General features: G+C 39.0%; 1 protein-coding gene across 1 annotated transcript in view; it reads left to right on the top strand.

Annotated features, from left to right (window-relative positions):
* oxct1a (3-oxoacid CoA transferase 1a) overlaps nt 1-20865 on the top strand; it is a 46029-nt gene extending 25164 nt beyond the window's left edge. Inside the window, exons 13-17 of the mRNA XM_080500170.1 lie at nt 623-698; nt 10489-10578; nt 11468-11548; nt 19614-19715; nt 19811-20865. Coding sequence (XP_080356296.1) covers nt 623-698; nt 10489-10578; nt 11468-11548; nt 19614-19715; nt 19811-19846 — 385 coding nt within the window. The 3' untranslated portion in view covers nt 19847-20865. The remainder of the gene's footprint in view (nt 1-622; nt 699-10488; nt 10579-11467; nt 11549-19613; nt 19716-19810) is intronic.
* Nucleotides 20866-22019: the final 1154 nt, after the last annotated feature.

Below are 22019 nucleotides of genomic sequence, written 5' to 3'. Positions count from 1 at the left end.
CTGCACTTAAACATTAAGTAGAATTTGACCACAGTCGATAACCAGAAATTGTAACACCGGGTAATAACAAATAGCTACTGTCACCCATACAACTTGACAGCTGCATTGTCAATATTCCCAAGGTCTTTGGTTCTTATTGATTTTCAGCAGAGTAAGATTGCCCACCCGCACTCCCCTGCAGCATAATTTCTGTTTGTCCACCCAGTCGAAATTCAATAGTGCTCATAAATAGCGCCGTCCTGTCACCCTGTCAGGGACCAAATGGAGGCTGTGCGTGTGCAATGCGCACGTGCATCGAGAGATGCTGAGGAAGAATGACTCAACACATGGCAGCATCTGTACCACGTTATTTCAAAATACGCACTAGATACTTTTCATATGGGATTCATAACTTCTTAGTCTTTGCATGTGTTTCTATGTGGCCTCACACCATGCCATCCATCATGCTTTTTCGGGACAATATCTGATAATGACGCTTTCTATTTCAGATGTTAGATAGCAAACTGTTAATTTTGTCACACAAAGTGTGGCAACTGTACAATGTTTTGTTTTTTGACAAGTGGACTTATTGGTTGATTCTGTAGTTGACAGCTGTCGTCCTCTGTTGTGTCACCCTCTTCAGGGGTCACGTCAACCTGACAATGCTGGGAGCCATGCAGGTGTCAAAACACGGAGATTTAGCCAACTGGATGATCCCAGTAAGTTTAGATTTAATTTTGTGCACCTGTTACATTTTTCTATACCTATGCTTTTGCCACCATGTGGTAGGGATGAACACACCACGACAATATGCATGACAAAAAGCTGCATTGTGTGGCTGATGGCAATCTTTTTTTTTTTTTCTTTGTGTCAAAAGAAACATGCTTTTCTGTTGCTGTTCTTCTTGCAGTTCTTATTTCATCTCTGTTGTGAAGCGACATCTTCAAATTGTCGAGCTATTAGCCTGAAGGCCAAATATATCCACTTAAGTGTTTTATTGGTCAAACTGTTGGTCAGGTCATGCTCTTGAAGATTACTGTTCCATTGATCAACTCATCAGTTAATGTGACTGTGTATTGTCAGGAAAACCAATATACGCTTACTCTTCACAGCATGCCGCACAGCATGCCAGTCACTGATATCATTTCTATTCAGAGCTGCTGTGATGCTATAGATACAACAGTAGGATGAAAAGAATCCTAATATAATTTATCCATGACAGTTGCAGATTTGTCAGTTGCTCTAATAGATTTGTCTACATGGGAGGGATCCACAGGTTTTTTTTAGGAGAAGGCAAAACAGAGGTAGCAAGATTTTTACCTTGAGTTGACGCTTTGGTTGATGTCCCTCGTCAATACTTTCATTACCAAGTATAAATAGACTTTTTGATTGTTTAGTTGGTGTATTCAGTTCTTTCTCAAACTTTTGTGGCATGAGTTGAACTGTCATTAGGCTGGTCGTGTGCTCTTGGTTAAACAACAAACCCTAACAAGTGTATTTTACCACCGTCAATTATCACATAGTGTGACATTTGTTTCAGTTTAACAAAGTGAAAAACAAATAGAAATATCCTCAAACTGAAGCTGATTAAGTTTCTGTTCAAATTACTTTCAGGTTTTGTTTTAGTTCCCTTTTCTAATCCAAACAATGATGGTTGGCTACTTTTTACAAAGCTTGGCATCACATTAAACTAACAGTAATTCAGGGAAGGGCACATAGGTTTGTATAGAATAGGCCAACAACACATTATACAGTTATATACATATGTTTGCATCCATAATAGCATGCACTACTGCCTGTGGACATTTTCATGTTAAGAAAAACTGTACTTGCAATTGTATAAAGATCACAAGACATAATACTGAAGTATTTTAAGTAGATTTTCTTACACCTCTGTTCAAGGGTTGCACGTGTTCTCTGGATACCTGTATATTCTGTGCAAGATGAGATAATTCCACATATATTCAGCTTTTTTCTTGAATGTTCCTTTAAGTTTGATGCCAACTTCTAGGTCAGTGGTCAATTTGTAAATGTTTTTTTTTTTTTTGCCATTTGAATATTGTGTTTTGCGAACATGTCCTTTTGAATATCCCCAAAGACAGGATTGCTGAAATGAATTCACAAAGGTGCAGCCTCGGTTGTTAACCGAGAGCTCAAGGATACACTTGAAGCTGACAGGCGGGGTGTGTTTGCAAGTGCTACGGTGTAATGAGTGGCCGACATCATTGCTGGGTGTTTCATCAGGTCAATTGGTCTGAAGACCATGGTGGTCCCGGTCCTCATCAGTGATAGGTCGAGGACGCATTTAACGCCTGTGCTGACTGTGGAAGGGCTCAAGCAGAATGCCCGCTGGTAGACGGCTGCTTTCTGCTCGACTGAAGTGTGTATGCAAATTTGTCTGAGCCAGTGCATCATTTTACTGAAGCAACCAAGTCAACACAGCTACAGTAAAGATCATTAAGTTGAAATAAACACATTTTCTAATATAACTCACCCTGGGTAGTGCAGATAATATTGTTGACGGTGGTTTCTGAAATTTTTCACCCTACACCTCTTGACTGGGGCTTGTTTGTCCATGGTAATAGCTAATTAAACGGCGCTTGATTAAGCATGTTATGCAGACATTGAATTCCACAGAGCAGCAGGCTCTTAATCTTCTTTGGTCATTCAATTGTTGGGCAGTTTAAACGGCAAAATAACGGCACAACAGCGGCAAATACCTCTGTACTCTCTTTTGCCTCAATCTTCATTATCCCCTCTTTTGAAAGGGTGGATGAAGAGAATTATGTTTCCCACATTTCTGATAATGAAAATGATTCACTATCGAAAGATGGCTGCGTAGCGTGAAATTGGAAATGTTTTACGTAGGAGTTGGGGATGCAATAATCTCAGCATGATTATGTTGATTTTCAATGCTTTTAATATGCAAAATGCAGATAAACGTTTTCCAGTTGAGGGCTTTGAAACCCATTTTTCATCTCCACTCATGCTGAAACATCTGTAAAAACAATAGGTTGAGAGAGAAAGGTAGTGAAATAAAGGAGCGCATTTCACATTTGGTATCTCATTTTATAATTTTAGTGGTGGAGCTTTATCAATACATTCTAAAGAAGAAACCATCCCAGCTGCTTAATATAAACACTCCTCGCTTGGTGTTTGGTTCGGGATCATAAGAGTTACATATGGAGCTTATGGTTCCACCATTTAATATTTGATAAGATTTCAGGCAATTGCACGAGAAACAAAGTGAGAAGGTAAGTTGAATATGGATTATACTAAGAAGGCCAAATAAATGTTTATAAGGATTTGCAATAAAACTGTCTGATTAGTATAATAGACAGAATTATTTATACTGGAGAAAACAATGTCTAGTTGATGTCTTTTAAAGTGAACGTTTTGAACAATTTCAAGTTACCGTGGGAAAGTCATGTTTATATTGTGCTATGTAATTTGAATGATCAAATAAGTATATATGTACAGCTCACCCACTACAGATAATGTAAAGAACGAACCCGAGTTGCAAGCTGAGTGCAGAGCTGCTGTGGAAATGTACCAACAGCCATTTAAATGCAGAACATTTAGAAGGCGCTCACAGCAACAGGCAATGAAAAAGGAGAAATGTATGAGTGAACAAGCTGTAATAACAGTGTGCTTAATACGCTTGAATATTAAAACCTTCAAGCCGGATTAAAATATAAAATTATTGATACACTGTTTATACTGATTTTAAGGTCCAGTCTGTTGATCAAAACGTTTAAAATCCATTCAGTCAATATGCCTCAGGTTTCTATGGTGCAAGAGAAATGTGTCCAGTGAGCAGTGGGGGGGGGGGTGAAAATTATTTAGTTTCTTTTCTTGTGGAAACTGTCGTCTTTTGTTTGTCATGGTGACTCAAATGGCTGTTTGTGGAAAAAAAGACATGTTAATCAGCATTTTTATGTGGGTATTGCATGAGAGCGTAGGAAGACAAACTGGTTTCAGTAATGAGTGGATGATGACAATGATTATAATTATGATAATTTATTCATGTTTTTGTTGTCCACTTCTCTCTTTTCCTTTTCAAAAAGCTCATTTTCAAAAAGCTCATTTAGAAGTTTAAGTGAACAGTATTGGTTTTCCTGGTTCCCCTGGTTCATATAGTTGTCGCCCTTGTGGATGAAGGAAAATAATCGAAACATTGGATATAAATTCCACAACGCCCAGAGGCTCAGTTTAACTGCAGTTTAAACAGCAGCAATAATTTGAGCTACTTGATATTAAAATGCAGTTACCAGCTCAAGTGATCATAGCAAGGCCTGATGGCAACATTAATGAAAGTGCTGCTTTATAGCACTGTATTTTTTTTTCTTCACTTGGTTTTCTGCTGTATCATATAAATGAGACATGGGTCTCAATCTATGATACAATATTTATGTGAAGGTGATTTTTGGCTGATTATTTCACACGTTGTAATGTATGGTATGTTGACAACTCAAGGTATACATGTACACTGCTATTTTTAACCATTTAATGGTATATTTACACTGGTACATCTGACCATGTGGCACAGTAACACACAGTTATCGTTTTGTCTGTCACATCTTGATAGTTTATTGGTACATGCTACTATATTTTAGTTCCCAGTAAAGGTTGTGCATATATTAAAAATCTAGTTTTTGTGGGATATTTTCTTCTGAATTTCATATTCATATTTAAATGTCACGACTAAGAACAAACAGCACTGTATTCACAAAATGATACATTGTAAGCATTTATTTTTCACAGTCACTCTTGAGTGTGTTGCATGTTGTCTCCCTGTCACTTCTTTCTCTCGTATCCGTGTCATTAGCTGTCTGGGTAATGAAGGCTTGTGGCAGTCTGTCGCCATGTTATTAGACAGAGAGCCATTTGTATAAGACAGTGGAAGTTGTCGGGGGGGGGTTAGATGCCAGTTGGTAAGTGGGAACTCTTGGATTGTGAAGGGGGTCATTTTCTGTGGTGTTTCTGCCACTGACTGGAAAGCGGAACACTTGCATTGCAAATGAGAACATTGTGTCGAGTTGTCATGGCAACACAAAAAAAGCAAGCAACCCCTAATCTTTGTCAGAGATACAGTACTAATCATTTTGGGGGTGTTTCTTATGCTTTCTGTCCATTATTCTTGAATATGCACCAAGCAGTCATAAGATCGTGACCACTGAGAGGGGACGTGAATAATATTGATTATCTTTTCATCATGGCACCTGTTATTACGTGAGATATATGAAGCATCAAGTCAACATTTTTTCCTCAAAGTTGGTGTGGTAGGAGCAGGTGAAATGGGCAAGTGAAAGGGTTTGAGAAAGTTTAACTTGTACCAAACTGTGAAGGCTGGACGACTGAGTCAGAGCCTTTGCCAAACTGTAGCTGTTTTGGGGTGGGTTAGGGTTAGCTTTGGGTGTTCTGCAGTGGTACGTCTTGATCTCACAATGGTAAAAAGAAACAATGAAAAGAGGAGAAGTGGGTTAGCTTTGTCAGTTGCTTTCTTTTACATTACACACAGACTGAGTGCATGTACATTGCTTAATTTGAGGAACATATGGCTCTTTCGGGGTGAAACAGTTCACCCAGCTTATAGCTCCGGTCAAACATCCTGAAGTAACTAAGGGAGAGTTCACATGTGCGCTGGAAAGTTTTTGTGTGATTCTTTTCACTGCATGCCATGTTAATGTAAGATTTTCCATGTGGTTTGGAATAACTGGAGTTCGAAATACAGTTATGCAGAAATACAGAAGGCAGTGCATTAACCAGAGACGGGGTTGGACTGAAACTGAGAATGATTTTCCAAACTTTTAAGTAAAAAAGGCCAAGTCAATCTTTGGGCATAGTTCTTTGGATAACTTAAGGGGTTGTACTCTTTCATACACTCAAAGTAAAATGCCTTATTTGTATTTTTATGTAATTTCTTTAGCACTGACCTCGTCAAAGTCTTTCCTGTCTGATGTTAAAAGTCAGATCATTATACAGTTTTTCAACAATTTCACATGGGTGTCAGAGGTCCAACAACATTGTATTCAAAGGGTATTGCCCCACATCCAGTCTTGGTCCTGAAATTCAGCCATTCTAAAAGTCTCTTTCATGAGCTCTATAGAGAATAGGCCGTTTCTGTGTCTGTATGTTTGAATGCTGATGTGCGGTATCTGTCCAAGCCCTTTTCGGTAGCATTTGTGAGGAGCAAAAATGGCACCCGCTTGTAATTTTCAAGGGCAGCGCTTAAATACCTGTGGGAGGATTAAAGGGGGCATCTCGACCAGATGGACAGGTTATTTCACCAGTTGATGTCATAAAGGGAAAATCTTTGAGTCGCTTGTATGAGCACACATTCGCAAAAAGGTGGAGCAAGCAAGTGAAGGCGAGAGCGAGGTCCTGCACTTCTGATACTCCAACTTTATATGTACTTTATCTCCCTCCTCGATAGCCGTATTTTAAATGAATCCTTACTCCATTGCTGCCATCTTCTGAAATGGCCATTTAATCAGCATATCTGTTGGCAACTGTATGTCTGTCTGAGCTGTGAAATAATTAATATATGTTATGTTTTGCATTTTCTCATCCTTATCAATCTCGCCATTAATAAAGGAGAAATAACTTCCACATTAGAGAGTTGTGATAACAAGAACAATACAATAAAAACACATTTTGCACCAATAACTAATTTAATCTAAATTAATGTGCATGAATGTAGTCGTGGATTGCATTTGAGGAGCTTAATAATGTTTGTTTAAAAAGGTGGGTTTTCACTGTGTATTAAATTTTTGCATTTCCGCTAATGAAATGTGTCCAGATAGACACTTTCAAGTACCCAAGTGTCCCTGTGGTGGTATGATTACAGTAGGCAATGGACACAATCACAGAGTCAAAGAAATTAAAAACCGGTGGGGACTCAGTTAGACCGGCAAGGTTAATATCATCAAAGCTTTGTTAATTAACTGACTAAATTACCCTGCCCTTGTTAGCGACTGAGGCAGAGGATTTTTCTTTCCATGGATATTGTTCTGAAAATAAATGTGTTCCACTTCATTGCCTTGTTGCAGGTTCTGCAGGTCAAAAGTCAATTGCCATGTCAACCTTCCATTTCTTCATGCTACTATGTACTTTGCAAATGCTAATTGCTTTAGGTGCCACAGTCATAGATGAAGAGGTTTACCAAAGCATAGCAACTAACAACAATGGAGGCCAACACAGATATTGTGCCCCGTCTCATACATAGTAACTCGGCTTTTCGGTCACTGAATAATAATAAAGGTGTTTAGGATTTGTCATCATTTTAAATAAAGCACGCAAGACAATTTATTTCCACCATGAATGAACAGCAACAGTGATGACGAATATACACATTTATATCTATACTGTATTTGGTTTAGGACATTTTTTTCCCCCTTGGCATTGGTTTTTTTTATTTTTATTTAACAAGCAGAATGATTTTTTAATGTGTTTTTTGAGTGACTGCATCAGTCAAAGCGAGAAGAAGAAGAATGACTGAATGAATGAATTAGAAATAGTACAAAACTCCATCCAGCCGTCTTCTGTACCGCTTTATTTAATGGTTGTATGGTGTTGAAGTCAAATCCACCTGACTGTAAGTAAGGGCAGGGTTAACCTCCAACACGTTTTAGGACTGGGAGGAAACTGCAGTACCCAGAGAAAACTCAAATCACTGTTAGTGACCTGAAAACTACACAAATCTCTACATACCCTCAGACCAGACTACAACTGGAGAAACTGTCCTTGTCCTACAGCTGTTGTATTAGAGTTTGCAGACTGAACACAGGCACAAAAAACATGCAGCAAACAACCCATCATTATTTTCCTTTGATCAAATGACTTTAGCATAATAGATGTTCTCAGAATTGTATTGCTTAATGTTGGTCTTTATCACATATACATATACACATATACAGATATATACAAATAGGTCATGATTAATTTGACCTGTAATGCACAGAACAATCAAGCTCAACGTTGTTGCAGAAAACAATTTGAAAAACGGTGTATTTGAAGCCATGTAAATGCCAGTCTTCCCAGCATAATGGGTCAGAGCCCGTGCTCAGTGAAGCTACAGAGCTGCAACCTGTCTGAGTCGCTACAACAACACTCTTTTATTAGACTATTTAACATCTATCAAGGTCGTGAGCATTAGTGACACATTTGACCACAAGCAGATGGACGCATGCACGTAATCGAGGGCCGGCACGGACTGAGCTGCTGACTCTATGCTTTTCTGTTGCCCGTTTTCTGTTATCGTCACAACCACACCAAAAGCATCATTTTATTGAGTAGAGAGCTTTCATTTAAAAAAATGGCAGGCTTGTTATAATATCTATTTTCTGTTTGCTATAGAAATACAGCAGACCTTTTGTGGTGGTGTGGTTCCAGTTAGTGTTTCATCGCCATCCATAGTAGAATATAAATAAAGAAATTATTTTTGTCATGTCAATAAATCATGGACTCTTTCATCGATCTTAACCTGACCAACATTTAAAAATAGGTGTGGTGATGATCTCAGACCCCGACTTGTTGTTCGGTAAAGTATGTCAGCAGGTGTTTGGATCAGACAGATGCCATAAATCCTGGCTGGCTACTGTCAGATCAAACACTGTTATCTCCTATCGTCCATGCTCACTCTACTGAGGCCGTCGACTGCCATAAAGTGCATTAACATCGACCATATGAAAGAGGACACACTTTCCTCTTGGAGTGTCATCTGAAGAGCCTTTGTGCATTGAAAAAAAAGCTTGAATGAAAAGAAGCTCTGGTGAGACTGTTCCAAGATGAAAACTCTAAATGGATGGTATTTTAATAACAGATATCAGTGGTTTTAGTCAAGGATGTTGATAAACTCACTTTCTCTTGGGATTCCACAAGATTAAATTAGGTGGTGCTACTTTCATGTTCTTAGCCTACGCTAATTCCACGGTTCCTCTAGCCCAACTCCCCTCTCCTAAACTTCCTTCTGCTCTCAGCTGATATCTTCTTTTCCCAGCTGGCCTCCCCAGAGGCAGACAGTATCCTCATGATGCACCACACTTGGCTATATATCCTCTGGTTATTGAGCAGAGAGGAAAACAGGCTCTACACATGATTGATGAGGAAATGGGATTCTAATTCAGTTACTCAGCCTTCCCCCTGTGGCTATATATGTGTGTTCACCGTCCTTATTTGGAAACCTTCATTACGGGGACCAATGTGCGACTTGGAAGACAATTTGCAGTGTCTTTTTTGGCTCCTAAAATGGGAAAAAATCTTGTTTTGTATTGACTTTTATTGAAGAACACATTTATTTGTCTTATTTATACATTGAAGTCTGATTTTAAAAAGAATATGCACACTTGACTTCTTCATGAAACCATTGTGAACATTTTAAAGCCCCTACTTCACCAATTTTACTCCCAATTTTCAAAACAAGACAGCAACCAGAGCAGGATTCAAGTGGGAAAAGTCACCTCCAGTCCTATTCAGTGCACTTCCTATAGCTTTAGGTTAAATTGCTCAGGCTTTGACATATCTGGTCTGGATATTTTTATCACATGATTTTTTTTTACATTTTATTTTATTTGTGATGCCAACAGCATAGCTATCTTGTATTTTGAGAAATACTTGCTTTGCTTCTCTTTATAATGCACATAACATGGGGCCAGGGGCTTTTATTAAAGTGGCCATCTCCAAAAGAAACATTCCTAATTTGTCCTGTGTTGTAGAATATCATTGACTTCTTTTGTTGGCTACAGCATACATCCACCTTCTTTCTCAGCGCTAAATGTGTTGATTACATTTGATGTGGAAAATGGTTTAATATCTACAAGCTCAATTTTAATTTTCGGCTTCTTAAGCTGCTACTGGGAGTGTCACTGGCACCTATTATCTCTGTCAGTGCTTAGAAAATAGTCAAATTTAAGCATGTTTTGTTTAGAATTAACTTATAATTAATGGAGCCAATGTTTAGTTGTTTCGCCAACTCATTAGGCACATCCCTTGCTGTGACTAGCTGATGCCTCCTGTAATCAATTAGCCGTTAATAGAAAATGTTTTAGTGACCACTGGGACTAATCAGTCTATTTCATGCATACATGAAGTTCTGAGGTTGAATCTTTTAATCCTCATTAATTCTCATCTTTTGTGTAATGCTGTTATTGTAACCTCACTGTCTTGTATATGCACACATATTGAGGGTTGCTCCAGTGAAGAGGTACAATAAGGCTTTACTGAGCACAAAACATGGTAATATATTCCCACACCAAAGACATGAAATGGCTTTGGAACTTTTTAAGCTTTTTCTTTATTTTTAATGGGGAAGCAGTGTGGTATATGTGTGGTATTTCTTCCTCTTTCTCCAGGGCCTAATATTTTCTATGATTTGATATTGTTTATTTTGCATTCAACTTTACATTCAATTTTGAACAATGCTCTGGTTTGGACTATGGTAACGTTCTCAGGACTTTATATTACTGTTCAGTCTTTAATAACCAAAACCTGTCTTTTTTTGGTCCTCAGGGTAAAATGGTGAAGGGAATGGGAGGAGCCATGGATTTAGTGGCTAGTGCTGGAACCAAGGTGGTGGTGACCATGGAGCACTCAGCTAAGGTGTGTATACATTTTTGTGAGCTGATGCTTTGAGTTCGCTTTATTCTCTGTAAAATAGAATCATAATCAAGAGTCCAGATCAGATGCTGTCCTCTGTTCTTTTTTTTTTTTTTTGTAAAATACATCTGTACCTTCAAGAGCTTTCTGTGTATCTGCATTCTACAGAAACTAATGTGACTGTTATGGCTGATTAGGGCTAATTTTGTTAATGGGTAGCTTATTGCCTCTTTACCAGAGAGCGCCACCTCATTCTGGTGAGTTCCTGCATACAAACTATCTCCGGTTTGTTTGTCCTCAACTCATTTAAATACAAGACTAGAATTGGACTTGAAGGCTCAGGAAGAGCTGGTTACTTAGCTTGCTTCTGCAGCGAGAAATGAATAAACCCACATGTTCCATGCCTTCTGACAATAACAGTTGATACTGCAACTGAATGCATTTACATTTACAATATCCTGACTCGTAAAATGCAATGGCAGCACAACGTTCAGCATTCACAAAGCATGCTGCTTTTTGCCAATGGGACTCTCTCTGGCGCCCAGTTATAGTCCAGATGGTGCAGCAGGTGAGCATAAATTTACCGCCCTGACGCCGGTTTTCATTCATGATGGGGAAGAGGCAGCGAGTGTTTGATGTGGGTTTCTCAGACAACGTAGGAAGGTCATTTGTCTGTGTATTTTTCTTAAAGATGCCCGTCAGGTAAACTGAAACAGACTTGCACGGAATACATGTTGCATGTACTGTGCTCCGACTGTAGTTAAGCTGATGGATTTTCTTCATCAAAATAGAAAAGGTTTCCAAGACAAAATTAGGTCACTATCTAGGCCACTGCCAGGTTTCAGTGTCTAATAATTTTTTTTCCTTTTGCCTCTCTCCTCTTTTCTTTTAGGGAGGAAAGCACAAGATATTGGACAAATGCAGCCTGCCTTTGACAGGGAAGCAGTGTGTGGATCGGATCATCACAGAAAAGGTGCGCTTTCATAATTCTGCTTGTATTTGTAAAATGTGTGTCCAATCCAAATTTGAAGAGAAGTGGATGCATGCATGAATGGATGGGTGAGCCATTAGTCATAAACTTGCTTGGCTTACTCATGTTTGCTGGATGGTGCCAGTGAGTAAGCTATGATTGAGCATGTCTCCTGTGGACTGTGGGAGCAAACCAGAGTACCATAAATGAGAAGCACTCATACCCTAAAGCTCTCACGCCCATTTGACTAATGTCTTCTGTGCATGTCTTCTTAAATTCAAAAGTGCAAAAATACAACAGGTTGGCAGCAGTCACGTGGTAAGGTTTAGTACTCATTGAATATGTGTCAGAGGACCTGTCTCTTGCATTCAGTGTGGGGTGACGTATAGATTTCTAATGCAGCCTGACTCTAATTATTAATTATGCAATTTAAGCAGTTCAATTATGTCATCACACATAAACTGTGAAGCCAGACCACCAGCCACACATCTCTGCCTTGTATCTTTATTTCCAAATGTCATTACTCGCGCGCACACGCACACGCACACGCACACACACACACACACACACACACACACACACACACACACACACACACATACACACTGATAAATTAGCAGGATACAATAGAGTGGCATCAGTGGATGGAAATTGCATTTATTCATTTAACACTAATTTAATCTGTTGATTTCTGAGAGGAGGCGCATCATTCTGTTATGGTGATTTTCCTATTTGGATGGCCTGGGTTGGACTTCCTATTATTATGTGCTTTGTTGATTCCATGCTACCTGGATCTTCTAACAGATGTTTGTGCCAGGATTACAACTGTACAACTGTTGTATATTTTGTGCTTTCTCCTGTGGTGAAAGGTAGTGTGAAATCATGTTGTAGATAACCAAGAAACATGTCCTATGTGCCCAGAGGGAGTTGGGGGTCATGCGTACCTGTTGACATGTTAACCAATTAGACAACTAAATATATGTATGCTGATGTCATATAGTGAGAAGCTATGGTGAATACAGCCCAGTTAATAGTTAGAGTAGTAACTAAGGTTGAAGTACAAGGGGGTATTTGTGTCACTGGGCTTTTTAAATCATGCGAAGATACTGCACCCAGAGAACCCCTTCCTTATTTGCTTCTGCAATCTGAATTCAATCACCACAAACTTTTAACATCTTTCTGCCGCCTGTCAGTACTGGACCTGTGTCCTTTTCACCTATCCCATTGCAAACTTCACCGCTCTCCCAGCCTGAGTTTCAATAAATACACTTACTTAATGTTTCTCTTATATTGTTTTCATGGATAATTAGAGCCCGTCTTTCTTATTTATCAATACAATGACTTTTATTTATTTTGTCAGCTTAGTTTCCTGACCTTCTCACGCTCCCCCTCCTGCTTGATCTCCTGACACCAAGTCTGTTGCGCTTCGAATAAATTTGAAAATATTGTTGTGCCATTTGCCTTCTCATCCATCATCTGCACCCACTTTGTCCAGGCTACGACTGCGGGGGCTATAACCTATCCCAGCTGACATTGGATGAAGGGCAGGATACAGCCGAGACAAGTTGCCAGTCTATGACAGGGCCAACACGTAAAAACAGACAATCACATACCCACTCTTACACCGACGGCTATATTAAAGTCTAATTAGCCTCACAAACATGCTTTTATTTCATGCAGAACACTGTGCCATTGATGTCCATCCTTCTTTTGTATTTTGGATCCCCCAAAAAAAAGGAACTTTTCAAAATGGTTGGCATGCAAATGACAATTCATCTTTGTCTCAGATTTCCGACCTCAGAGAAAAGCTTATTCTTGACAGCAATGTTAAGAAAGCCAACTTTTTGTCACCTCTCGTCATTATTGAGTTGATTGTTTTGAAAGTCAGACTTCTGTACTGAACAGTAAGAACTATCATTGATATGATCTTATGCCCGATACAGAGATAAAATACAGATTTGAATTGGAGTATCAATATGTCTTGACATCAGCAAAGTCTTTTTTTTCTCCTCTTGATTGGGAAGTGATGTTGTCCAACAGTTAAGTAGGTAATTTACAACATGCTCATTTCTTACGCAGCTTCACCGAAAGACAAAATAAGCTTCTAAGAGAATGGACAGTTGGAGTTGGCGGTAAAGAAAAAAAAAAAAGGTATCAGTCTGCAGTAGATGTAGTCTCAGAGCGTGCTTTATATGTCCTCAGGCCCTCTTTCTTGACACTGACAGTTTGTCCATCTAATATTGTGTCTGCACCAAGTCATGTCGTGCTTAAACTGGGTCACCTACTGTAAAAGAAGGACAGCTGAATATAGTTTCTTTTTACTCAATATTATTTTCGGGGCTTACAGGAGCATTTGAGACTATACTAGACTGAGAAATAGAATTTGCTCAGAGAAGGAAAATTTGGGGTAATGTAAGATCCTCATATACTTCAGAGAACGATCAATGGGTTCGTGTTCTATTTTAATGACTGATTAAGTTTTTTTCAATTAACAAATAGTAACTTTAATCATAGAGAACTCGCTAGTAATATAAGGTTACAACAAACCCACTTGTCAGTCCTCAGTCAGAAGACGTAAGACGTGTTTGTTGACAGTAGTTATATGTCTGAGGCCGCCATGGAAAACCTTTGTATCACCTAAACAAGCTTTACATTTCACCTAATTATGGTCATGAATGGTGCAAGTTATTTCAAAAGCCACGATCACATTTGGTACATGGACTATTGAAGTGCATCTGTTCAGTGATGGTGAGCTTGGATTGCCCAATGTACAACCCTCAATGCCAGAACGGCATTCACAGATTTACAACTCTTATATAAGCCATACTTCAGCCACAGTGGAACATACACAAGATCTGTCTTTCTTTTATAACCGCGTTATCAAATTCAGGATCGCTGGACATGGAAGCTGATTAAGGGTGAAGACAGAGTGCACACTGGACATGTTGCCAGTCCATCACAGGGGAAACACACTGAGACAGACAATCACACACACTCACATTAACAGCAGTGGACAGTTCAGAGCCACCAATTAACCTCAAGCACACATTTTTGGACTCTAAAGAAACTGAATTACCGAAAGAAAAACCCAGGGCACGCAGGGAGAAAAAGAAAACTCACACACATACACACACACCGAAAATCTAAATATTGAATTCTTTCAGTAAATTGTTTTAGATTGATGGCAGCAAAACAGTTTTCCCACAGCCTCAGGCTACGGTTTTGATATTTTTGTAAATTTAACATTCATCAGGTCAACTGAACTCGTGACGTGCGAGTTAGTCCAGTAGACCTGATTTGATTTCTTTGAGTTGCCTCCTACACAGACAAATAAGAATATGCATGAATCAGCAGCTACATACAGAATATAAAAGATTGAAGCTGTTTTGTTTTGGGGTTGTTTTTTTTTCATTCCTACTTCACTGCAAGATTGTTTAAGAAAACCGGCTGTGGCTATGACTTAAGAGACAACCCACATTTTAAACAAGTATACAGTGGTTCTAAATTTCTAATGTGCTTGTGTATAAAAGCAGAATGCAGGAGCATCAAAACCTTCCGAATGTACCAATTTTTAAAATTTCACACAGTGACATGTACATGTGGCGACACGATGCAATATATTCTCATGATTGCAGCATGTTCCTTGACTCACGGTGGCCAGGGGGGGATTGATAAGTGTTGTTCTCAGTAATGTTATGATTTGAGACTGAAACCTGTTGCCTCAGGCTGTCTCTCTACTCGGCTCCTCTATATGGTAAAATCATGTTATACTGCGTGCTGCCAGTTCTTTTAACTGTATTTCTGCCATGTACAGGTTGACTCGGTTGTAGCATTTTCTACTTGATGAGTGACTGAATGTGTGTTTGTCTGCATGTGTGCATTTCTATGAGATTTTCAGTGAGAAAATCACATCTGCTCTCTGGCTCCTGATGTTCTGGTTAAAAAAAAAAAAAAAAGTAAAAAAAAAAAGATAATCACCCATTAATTCACACATAAAGCCAAATGAGTCTTGAATTATTCAATTTGTATAAGGAGTTCAGAAAAGCAATGACTTTGGCATTTTCCATAATGACAGCAATATCTTTGATAGCAATTATTACTGCAGCCACAAAATTTAATTTTATGGACTTTGCATGAGCTTTTGTGTTAACTCATCTTCAAATCCAGCCTTTGTTTGCCAGAATGCACCGACAAGAATCTGGTTCTGCTTTTATTGGTGCGTTAGAAGGTCAAACGCTAATTTGTACGCTTATCACTTTCTGGTGTTCGCTTTTGTCCCGAACATCAAGTTGGCTGAGAGATGGCAGCTCCTTGTTTCATGACGTCTTGCCAGACAGCACATGGGGCAGACTACTAGCTTCACACTGACTAACTTTCATCAATCTGGTTAATGATGGTGGTGGCTTTGAGAACTGTGAAGAAAGGTGACTCAACGCTTGCACAACAAAAGGCTGCTTTGTAAATGGAGGCGCAGTTTGTTTTTCTGTCATTATTGAAGTGTGGATGGTAGAAATGAGGTCAGCTAATGGTTAATGGTCTGGGTGACTGCATTTTCTTTTTTCTTTTTTTTTAAACCATTAGTATCAAGATGCTGTGAATCGGGATGGAGTCACACTGATTTTTTTTTCTTTTTTCTTTTCCTCATGTCGACATAAGCCAACGCTCACCGCGATTGTGCACTGTGGTCACATCTAAATCCGACACCTCTGGCACATTTTGACAAAATCTTAATTTCCCTTAATCAGTCGTGACACGTGTCACAATTAGAGATGCATGTCAGAGTTGGTGCTATCCACACGCCCTTGTTCCTTGTGACATTCCATCTGTCTTGCTCTATTGGAGTGAGATATCTGCCTCCTGCCCTGTCGCTGCCTCTGTGGTTCTAATGAGCTGTGAGTCCTGACAGGCTTTGGCTGGATGTGACTGTGGCGGAGCCTCTCAGGCCCTGCTGGGAGAAGCAGACAGGGCTGACTTGCACAAGTGTGCCCGGCCTGTCGTTAAGAAATAGTTTTGCATTGTTTGCATGTTTAGGAAAGAATGGCATGCTCTGGCGGTTTTAACAGTTGTGCAGACCTGTATCGGGAAGCAAAAGCCTCAACTTATATCTGAATTCCAGAAGATACATTTTCTGTATATTGTTGAATGAATCATGGAGATGCATAAGAGCAGTGGTTTCTTGGTAGTAGAAACGTGAGTATTTCAACATAAGAAACCAGAATTCATTGCAATTGAATAATTATGAATGAAAGGGTTTGGGTTTGTTGCATTGCTGGACAAGAGCAGTCATTTGAGTTCGACTCCATTTTAATTTGTGCTTTACCACTCCTTTACCTATGATGTGTTTAAACAATGTGTGACGTGTGAAACAAGGCTCTTGGTACATGTTTGGGTTTTCTCTCAGTACCCCGGTTTCTCCCACAGTCCCGTACCAAGACACTGCCTTTGTGATTGCCTCCAGCGCCCCTGAAGTTGATAAAGCGGTAATAGAATATTTATGGACGGACCTTTCTGCTCTTTGGTGATGTGGGTCACATTCTTCAAGTCTGTTGTCACTTTTTGACCTGCAAAACTACATCCATCCAGTTGAGTTATAGTCAGTCACTGATATCCTCCTGTATCTACACCAATCAAGCCTTTTTTTCCCTCCTTTTTTTGACATATACACTTCATTAGATGATACCATAAATGGTAGAAACTCTCATCATACCATTTGACCTTCATTCAAAAATGGCTTGATTTACAAATACTTTTAACTTTGTCTGCTTTTCACACTCAATTGACTGCTTATTGGAGAGGCAAAGCATTGGGTGGACCTGTAATATGCTATAATGTTCTTTAGTATTGCAATAACAATTTGATTTGCTACTGAATCTGCACCCATGAAGTTCAAGTGGAAATCAGTGTGGAATATATCTTGGAAAAAATGAATCAAGTGAAAGAACTTTTTCATACAGAAAAGTAAATGATAAACAACAGCTTCAAACTGAAATATCAGCGGAGAAGTGCAAGAAGCTTATCGATGATGACAAGAAACGTTTGGAGGGTTTCATCACTGTCAAAAGCTGTCAAACCAAACATTAAAGAAGGGTGCTATTATTGCTGGATGTGGAGTTTTACTCTGTTTCTTCTTTGAAATTACAATTTGTAAGCTTAAGAAACTGTTGTCTTTGATTAATTACTTCAGCCCTTCAATGAAAAGATCCTGATAATGAGTTTGGTACATATCATTTTAGTTCTGAAGATATTGTGCAGATTATGCAAAAAACAAACAAAAAAATATATAATAAAATGAAGCAGTGCTGATAATGGTGAGCAGGACTAAATATGTCAATAATGAATATATTTCTGCATTTTGAGATTTGTTTTTATTAATAACTCTTTTTTGTCAGTTGATTGGAATTATTTAATTAGTTGTGAATTAATGGATTCTATACATTTAATTTATTTTATATTTAATATTCTACCTTGTTGAATGTGATGAGCATGACTGCCTGGAAACATAATCTATCGCAAATCAGTCCTCTGCGATTTAAATATTGTGCACGCTGAAGTTGTAATCACGCCCCAAATTTGCTGTATATTGTGCAGCCCTAGTTCTTATTTTCAAATGTTTTTGGGGGGGTTTAAGGTTATCCTGGGTAAATTAACTAAACTGAAGCATTTTTCTGCTAATTCCTCACATCAACTAAAACTATAAATTGTTTCGTGCTCCTCATGAAACTCTACATCCAGAAAAAAGGTTTTGCATAAATCTAACCAAATATGGAATCACGTTCTTGAATTAATAAAAAAAAAAAAAAAAAAAAGCGCAGATGAAAGGTTAAAGTTTTCTTCTCCCCCCCCCCCCCCCCCCCCCCCCCCCCTCTCTGCCCAAGTTGTGTTGTGGAGAGATGGACTTCAGACACATTTGTGCGAAAAACTCACCTTTATTGAGACAGTGCAAAGAATAAAAAGAGGAGCAGGAAATTGCACACCTAATTGTAATTATTCATGAAATGTGCAGGAATCCAAGCAAGAGGACGATTTGAGCTAAAAACAAGAGTGTTACGTAATTGATCATGTAATGAAAATAATTTAATCGGCTCATAATTAAAGCTCCCAAGGGTGATAGTAGTCGTGTTGCCTGATGGTACTCCAAAAGAATGGCTTGTCTGATTGATGTCTCATTTTGGGAAAACGGCATTAAAAAAAATATTTGAAGATTATTTGTCCAGCTTTTGTGGTTGTTGTTTTGTTTCCATTGATGCAGATACCTTTATAACAAATATGACTGAGTATTTCTTCTCTGGAAAGCTCATTCAGTCTGTCTTGTGCCGAAACCTGAGGGTGCTCGAAATATTTCAGCATAAGCTCATCTGTGAGCTCGACGACGGATTTATCAATTTCGCCTGCGCACGTGTGTGTATTCGCAACCGCCTCCTGCAGTGCCCGTGCAGGCTGTAGAGAAGTGTGATCACATGTATAGAGTGCCAGAGTAACAACAGAAAGTCGGAGCTATTTAAAATACGGGTGATAGATGGCTGATTGATTGTCTCGGAGTATGACTGACTGCTCGAAGTTCCAGCAGCATAACATTGAAGGTGAATCTGTCTCATGCTACATTTCTGTCAACAGACTGACAGTGAATCATTCCCCATTAATATTGAACTTTCACGTTGCTGGTTCATTATTCTTAACAGTATAATTATGGTTATATTTGAACCATTCAAAGTGAGAGTAGAGTTAAAATAGACCTGCTCGGTCTTTTATAATGGTGCAGCCTCCGAGATTGGAGGACTACTCTCGTAGGACCTTCGTGAATGTGCCACTCACAACGGTGGCTATTTTGTCATCTGCTGTATAGACACTCGAGTGGTACTCTGGCACTCTTCTTGGCACAGATGGCTTTTTGTAGGGGGGTCGAGAAGTGGTGCCCTCACATTCTTGTCTGTGACCCAGTGACCACACACACACACACCACGGGGCTCTAATACATCACTCGCACTCTTCTCTCCCTCTTAACGTACTGTCATTTTTCTCTCCCACCCTCCATGTCGTCCCTCTTTCCTCTCCTCTTTCCGTCCACCAGGCTGTGTTTGATGTGGATCAGACAAAAGGCCTGACCCTGACGGAAGTATGGGAGGGGCTTACTCCTGAGGATATCAAGGCATGCACGGGCACAGATTTTGCGGTGAGTATTGGAACAGTTTCTCAACTCGGCACTGTATTGCATATTTAAATCTCTACTTCAAGAATGACCTCTCTTTCCTTTCTCCTGCTTTGTAGGTGTCCCCTAACCTGAGGGCCATGCAACAGATTTAAAAGAGCTGGCACTGAGTTGTGTTTGTTGGTGTTTGATGCTGCAGTTCTTCATGAAAAAAGACCTCAGATTGGACAAACTGCATATAAAAGGCCAACCCTTGGTTGACTTCCCTGCCAGCTTGAAGATAAGGGAAAGGTTGTTTTCAGTCACTTTTAATGTGTGTGGGTTTTTTTTTTTTTTTTGAGCCATTGTACATGGTTCCTCTTATTTTGTGATATTGACATTTGTCTCACCATTAAGCTAATTTCTATATCATTTGTCCAGCTTTCACCAAATAATAAGTTACATTTCATCTTGAACTATTTATAATTTTCTTTTCTAAATCCGTAAAGTAAAGCTCAAATTTACTTAATTTTCAAGTCGAACGTGACATAGAATCTCTCTTTAATCACAGTTACTGTAGGACTAATAAGCTATTGTAAGCTGAAAAAAAGTAAAACAAAACACTTGAATCGTTTGTACTGTTAGTTGAATGAGTTACTATAAATTATAGATGAAATGTGTTGAATTACAAAACATGAACGTCCAAAAGACATGTACCGTGGGTCCCTGAGCAAGACCTGCAACCCCCACCCGCTCCCCTGAGCGCCGTACTGTGGCTGCCTACCAATGGATCGATTCAGCAAAGAAATTTCCCAAAGGGGAATTAATAAAGTATGATTAAAAATGTATAGTGTAGTTTGAATGATTCCCCATTCATTATAAAAAAAAACGATGTATGTAAACATCAACAAAAGGGATTTTTTTTTTTTTGCATTACATTTCGTGTTTTTCCTGCATATGGAAAATGAAGGAGATGTCTAGTCTCGTCTTTCCAACTCAAGACTGTTTGCAATAATTACCTCAGCCATGACAACCTGGCCCTTTATCTGCCAGCCTCCTATATTTCATAGTGAGTTGGCAGGCCGTGTATTCCAATCAAGAAAAAGATGAAGCCTTCCATTTTCGTTTTACGCCGACATTTGCTGTTCCCCGAGTTTGTATGTAAATAAAGTACAACCTGGTGTGCAGAGTAAAATGTGTTGAATTTCATTGTTTCCTCTGATTAATTGGTGTGATTCTGCATGAGTGCACTCTTAAAATTAAGAGTCCACCTGTTTGTTGAAATTATCAATCAAATGACATCTTGATCGACCTGCTGTGAGGTTAATAGTTTCCGACACATTAACAGGTTACAGCTTTCTGCATACGTGTCCTGGATGTACATTGACATTCTTGATGTGATTTGTCCACTTGAGTAGAGAGGCGCTGCCATTACCTGAGGGCTCTTACATAACTGCAGAATCTGGCTGCTGGGCCTTTAGGTCCAAGGAGATCAACAGTGTTGGATCATCAAGCAGAAAAATGAAAGCAAGTGACAGAGGGCTTCTGCCACCGGCTGTTGTACCAGTAATGCTTCATGACTCAAACCAGAGTGCTATCCTACAAGCCTACATTTTGTAACCTATTTCTCATACTTGTACTCAAATGCAGCAATAAAATAATTTAAGAAAGAGGACACTTTTTCTCTTGGGGGGGGGGGGGGGGGGGGGGGAGTCAAAATAAAACAAGTGTGAAAGTCTTAAATGCAGGGTTCAATTTCACTTTTATTATATTTCTGTGTTTTTTGTTTATGTTTATCGTGAATTGCTTTGAAGCAGTATATGTTGAAAAGAACAATGTCGCCGAGGAAAACCTGCCCGACCCTACTTTAATTGTCACAATGGAAAAACAAGCCAAATGCCTCCTCTTTACAGAAAGAAAGCATTAATCAAAGCAGGATTAAGAAAGACAAACACATAAATTAAAAATCTAAATGTCTAAATCCACTTAGTCCAAATGGAGCATGAGTAAAAGACTCCATGTGACTCCTCTAAACATTCTCCAGATCTGCCAATGAAAAACCATGAACTCGGTGTATATAGTGATGAAACAAGCTTTAAAAAAACCCAACTCACTAATGCCTCTTCATATTTTGCCAACAGCTCATGGAATGCAACTTGTAGGTATTTGAAAGTTGTTAAAAAGGAACAATTTAATTGAACAACTTTAAAGTTGTATTTTTTTTCTATTTATTGTGGAGTGGTAGATATTGCATCTCGTGGCAGACAGTCTTGTTTATGTATTTAAGGACACAACCCTTAATTTTATTTCTGATTGTGAATCATTGTTACACTCAACTTTGAATGTCTA

Source organism: Blennius ocellaris, assembly GCF_963422515.1.
Source record: "Blennius ocellaris genome assembly, chromosome: 7".
In the NCBI taxonomy this organism is placed as follows: Eukaryota; Metazoa; Chordata; class Actinopteri; order Blenniiformes; family Blenniidae; genus Blennius; species Blennius ocellaris.
Note: the sequence above shows the minus strand (reverse complement) of the source record. Positions and strands in the feature narration are given on the sequence as shown.